The 5,104-nt window shown below is 53.8% G+C and overlaps 1 protein-coding gene across 1 annotated transcript in view; it reads right to left on the reverse strand.

Moving 5' to 3' along the window:
- The window catches only part of LOC114073155 (geranylgeranyl transferase type-2 subunit alpha-like), a gene marked incomplete at its 3' end in the record, with an annotated part of 7,269 nt that extends 2,759 nt beyond the window's left edge, over positions 1 to 4,510 (reverse strand). The window contains exons 1-6 of the mRNA XM_027910942.1: positions 4,240 to 4,510; positions 3,102 to 3,185; positions 2,925 to 3,007; positions 1,481 to 1,582; positions 1,264 to 1,378; positions 1,127 to 1,178 (exon numbers count right to left, since the gene is read on the reverse strand). Of these exons, the coding sequence (XP_027766743.1) occupies positions 1,127 to 1,178; positions 1,264 to 1,378; positions 1,481 to 1,582; positions 2,925 to 3,007; positions 3,102 to 3,185; positions 4,240 to 4,510 (707 nt within the window). The remainder of the gene's footprint in view (positions 1 to 1,126; positions 1,179 to 1,263; positions 1,379 to 1,480; positions 1,583 to 2,924; positions 3,008 to 3,101; positions 3,186 to 4,239) is intronic.
- Between the last annotated feature and the right edge of the window lie 594 nt (positions 4,511 to 5,104).

Consider the following 5,104-nt stretch of genomic DNA (forward strand, 5'->3'; position numbering starts at 1 on the left):
AGAGGTGGGGTTTGGTGGAAAAGGGGCGTGGTTTGTTCAGAAAGGGGCGTGGTTTGTTCAGAAAAATGTGTGGTTTGGTGGAAAAGGGGCGTGGTTTGGTCAGAAAGGGGCGTGGTTTGGTCAGAAAGGGTGGGGTTAAATCAGAAAGGGGCGTGGTTTAGCCAGAAAGGGGAGTGGTCTGGTAATAAAGGGGCGTGGTTTAATCAGGAAGGGGGTGTGGTTTAACCAGGAAGAAGCGTGGTAAAATCAGGAAAAGGCGTGGTTAAATCAGAAGGGGGTGTGGTTTATTCAGAAAGGGGTGTGGTTCATTCAAAAAAGGGCGTGGTTTAATCAGGAAGGGGCACGGTTCAATCAGAAAGGGGTGTGGTTTAATCAGGAAGGGGCGTGGTTTGGTCACAAAGGGGCGTGGATTGTTCAGAAAGGGGTGGGGTTTGGTCAGAAAGGGGTGGGGTTTGGTCAGAAAGGGGTGTGGTTTCTGAAAGGGGGTGTGGCTTAGTCAGAAAGGGTGTGGTTAAATCAGGAAGGGGTGTGGTGTGGTCAGAAAAGAGAGGGGATTAATAATAAGGGGGTGTGGTTTATTCAGGAAGGGGCGTGGTTTAATCAGAAGGGGGATTGGTTTGTTCAGGAAGGGGCGTGGATTGTTCAGAAAGGGGCGGGGTTTAGTCAGGAAGGGGAGTTGTTTAGAAATAAAGGGGTGGGGTTTATTTAGGAAGGGGGCGTGGTTTAATCAGAAAGGGGTGGGGTTTGGTCAGAAATAGGCGTGGTTTAATCAGAAAGGGGTGTGGCTTAGTCAGAAGGGGCGTGGCTTAGTCAGAAAGGGGAAGGGCTTCGTAATGAAGGGGTGTGGTTTGTTCAGGAAGGGCGTGGCTTATTCAGAAAGGGGCGTGGTTTAATCAGGAAGGGAAGTAGTATAGACAGAAAGGGGTGTGGCTTAGTCAGGAAGGGGCATGGTTAAATCAGGAAGGGGCGTGGTTTAATCAGGAAGGGGCGTGGTTTAATCAGGAAGGGGCATGGTTAAATCAGGAAGGGGCGTGGTTTAATCAGGAGGGGGCATGGTTTAATCAGGAAGGAGGTGGGGTTTGGTCAGAAATGGGCGTGGTTTTCTCCCGGGGTGGGCGTGGCTTACCAAAACAGCTCCCGGGCCACGATTGGCTCCTGCCACCAGGCCTCGTCCTGGTCTGGGATGGAAAGAGTTAGGGGGGGTGGGTTACTGGGATGAACTGGGATGAACTGGGAGGGCACTGGGAGGGGCGTGGCTCTCACCTGGGAGCAGCGTGACCTCACAGTGGGTGGAGTCAGGGGCCCAGGTCACGCCCACTTGCAGGCGTGGCCGCTGGGTGGGCGCCGTGGCCTCAGCAGGGCGGGGCAGGTCGAGGATCTTTAATCGCGGTTAAGGTGGCCACGCCCATCCAAGCCACGCCCACCCCCTCAAGCCACGCCCACCCCCTCAAGCCACGCCCACCCCTTTGGAAAAGGATACCCAGGTATGGGAGGGGCGTGGCCGCCCCTCCCCCGAGCGCCACGCCCCTTCCAGGACGGAGCCATCCAGGGTCGCCGTCAGGTCTGGTCTATCCGGGCTCACCTGGGGGGAGGAGGACAAAAATTGGGGGTTTTTAACCCAAAAACTGGGGGGGTTGGGGGCCCCAAAATGGAGGGGTTTAGCCCCAAAATATCTGGGATATCACGTCTACCCATTAAAGTCAATGGGGAGAAAGGGACATCAGGTCTACCCATTAAAGTCAATGGGGTTAAAGGGCCAACAGGTCTACCCGTTAAAGTCAATGGGGTTAAAGGGACATCAGGTCTACCCATTAAAGTCAATGGGGAGAAAGGGGCAACAGGTCTACCCGTTAAAGTCAGTGGGGAGAAAGGGACAACAGGTCTACCCATTGGAGTCAATGGAGGGAGGGACAACAGGTCTACCCATTAAGGTCAATAGGGATCAAAAGGGCAACAGGTCTACCCATTGGAGTCAATGGGGAGAAAGGGACAACAGGTCTACCAGTTAAAGTCAATAGGAGAAAGGGACATCAGGTCTACCCATTGGAGTCAATGGAGGAAGGGACAACAGGTCTACCCGTTAAAGTCAATGGGAGAAAGGGACAACAGGTCTACCCATTAAAGTCAATGAGAGGAAAAAGGACAACAGGTCTACCCATTAAGGTCAATGGGGATCAAAAGGACAACAGGTCTACCCATTAAAGTCAATCGGAGAAAGGGACAACAGGTCTACCCATTAAAGTCAATGGGGCAACAGAGACATCAGGTCTACCCGTTAAAGTCAATGGGGTTAAAAGGACATCAAGTCTACCTTTTAAAGTCAATGGGGAGAAAGGGACAACAGGTCTACCCATTGGAGTCAGTGGAGGGAGTGACAACAGGGCTACCCGTTAAAGTCAATAGGGTTAAAGGGACAACAGGTCTACCCGTTAAAGTCAATGGGGAGAAAGGGACAACAGGTCTACCCATTAAAGTCAATGAGAGGAAAAAGGACAACAGGTCTACCCATTAAGGTCAATGGGGATCAAAAGGACAACAGGTCTACCCATTAAGGTCAATGGGGATCAAAGGGGCAACAGGTCTACCCATTAAGGTCAATGGGGATCAAGGGGCAACAGGTCTACCCATTAAGGTCAACGGGGATCAAAGGGGCAACAGGTCTACCCATTAAAGTCAATGGGGTTAAAGGGACAACAGGTCTACCCATTAAAGTCAATGGAAGGAGAGACAACAGGTCTACCCATTAAAGTCAATGGGGAGAAAGGGATATCAGGTCTACCCATTGGAGTCAATGGGGTCCAGTGCTCTGGTTTGGGGGGGGTAACCAGGGGTGATTATTTTAGGAGGGGAAACAGGTGTATAAAGGGGCACCAGAAGTTTTCTGGGGGGGGGGGCGGGACGGAATCCAAGCGTCTCCGACTCACCAGGACGGGGCGGGAGAAGACGACGGCCAGCGCGGCGTCCTCGCGGTCGACGTACACGCAGATGATCCTCGGCGGGGAGGTGGCTTTTTTTTGGGGGGGAACACCCCAACACTCATGGGAGGGGTCCCCAGGTGTGAAGGGAACCCCCCCACACACACACACCCCTCCCCAAATTACCTCGGGAGAGGATGCAGCGCAGGTAGACCCAGGCGCTCTGGTCAGTGGGGTCGGTGAAGACGGCGTTCTGCACCAGCTCCAGCTCTGGGAAAGGGACAAAAATCCCCCAAAAACCTCAGGGGGACACCCAGGGGTGCTGGGGGGACACCCCAATATCTGAAGGGGGCACCCAGGTGTTTTGGGAAGAAACCCCAGTGTGTGGGAGTTCAGGTTAAGTCTATGGGGAACCTGGGTTGGGGGGGGACCCAAGGGTTTTGGGGGGACTCCAGGGGCATTTGAGGGGCCTCTGGTGAACCCTCAGTGTGTCCCTGCAAGGTTTTGGGGGCTCACAGTGGTTTTGGGGGGGTCACAGGGGGGGAAACCCCACGATCTAGGGCATCAGGTCTACCCATTGGAGTAAATCGGGGCAAATGAGACAACAGGTCTACCCATTAAAGTCAATGGGGATCAAAGGGACAACAGGTCTACCCATTGGAGTAAATGGGGGCAACTGAGGCACCAGGTCTACCCATTGGAGTCAATGGAGGAAGGGACAACAGGTCTACCCGTTAAAGTCAATGGGATTAAAGGGATATCAGGTCTACCCGTTAAAGTCAATGGGGTTAAAGGGACATCAGGTCTACCCGTTAAAGTCAAGGGGAAGAAAACAGACATCAGGTCTACCCATTAAAGTCAATGGGGATAAAAGGGACAACAGGTCTACCCATTAAGGTCAATGGAAGGAGGGAAAACAGGTCTACCCATTTAAGTCAATAGGGATCGAAGGGGCAACAGGTCTACCCATTAAGGTCAATGGAAGGAGGGACAACAGGTCTACCCATTAAAGTAAATGGAAGGAGGAACAACAGGTCTACCCATTTAAGTCAAGAGGGATCGAAGGGACAACAGGTCTACCCATTACAGTCAATGGATAAAAGGGACATCAGGTCTACCCATTAAAGTCAATAGGGATCAAAGAGGCAACAGGTCTACCCATTAAGGTCAATGGAAAGAGGGACAACAGGTCTACCCATTAAAGTCAATGGGGAGAGGGACACCAGGTCTACCCATTAAACCCCCCCCGGAGGAGCCAATTCCCAAAAAAAAAAACCTGGAAATTTTTTGGGAATTCCCTTTTCCCAGGAAAAATCCAACTCACCCTCCCTCATCCTCTGGGGGCTCAAGGGCGCCCCAGAACCCCCCGGGCCGGGCCTGAGCAGGCGCAGGCGGTGGTGCCAGGCCGAGAAGTTGGAGAAGTCGCGGCTCAGGAGGGACCCGGCGAAGGCCAGTTCGGCGTCGGGGTCGTCCTGGGCCACCAGCGCCCTCCTGTGCTCCCAGGCGTGGACTGGGAGGGCACCAGTATAAACCAGTTTGGCACTGGGAGGGAGATATCCCCACCCAGAGCCATCCCAAAGCTCCCCGGGGCTCATACGGGTCATTCCCAGTATAAACCAGTAAGGCCCAGTTTGGCCTCGGGGTCGTCCTGGGCCACCAGCGCCCTCCTGTGCTCCCAGGCGTGGACTGGGAGGGCACCAGTATAAACCAGTTTGGCACTGGGATGGACCCCCCCAATCCTTAACCCTCCCTGGGGCTCATAGGGGTCATTCCTAGTATAAACCAGTAAGGCCCAGTTTGGCGTCGGGGTCATCCCAGTGCCACCAGAGCCACCCTGGTGGACTGGGAGGGCACCAGTATAAACCAGTTTGGCACTGGGAGGGAGATATCCCCACCCAGAGCCATCCCAAAGCTCCCCGGGGCTCATACGGGTCATTCCCAGTATAAACCAGTAAGGTCCAGTTTGGCGTCGGGGTCATCCCAGTGCCACCAGAGCCTGGCACTGGACTGGGAGGGCACCAGTATAAACCAGTTTGGCACTGGGAATGACCTCACCCCACCCAGAGCCACCCTAGGGCTTGTGGAGGTCATTCCCAGTATAAACCAGTAAGGTCCAGTATATCTCAGTATATCCCAGTACAACCCAGTATAACCCAGTATAACCCAGTATAACCCATTCCAACCCCCCC

This window comes from Empidonax traillii, unplaced genomic scaffold (genome assembly GCF_003031625.1).
Source record: "Empidonax traillii isolate 1590-97213 ecotype Southwest subspecies unplaced genomic scaffold, ASM303162v1 scaffold5521:size12212, whole genome shotgun sequence".
NCBI lineage: Eukaryota > Metazoa > Chordata > Aves > Passeriformes > Tyrannidae > Empidonax > Empidonax traillii.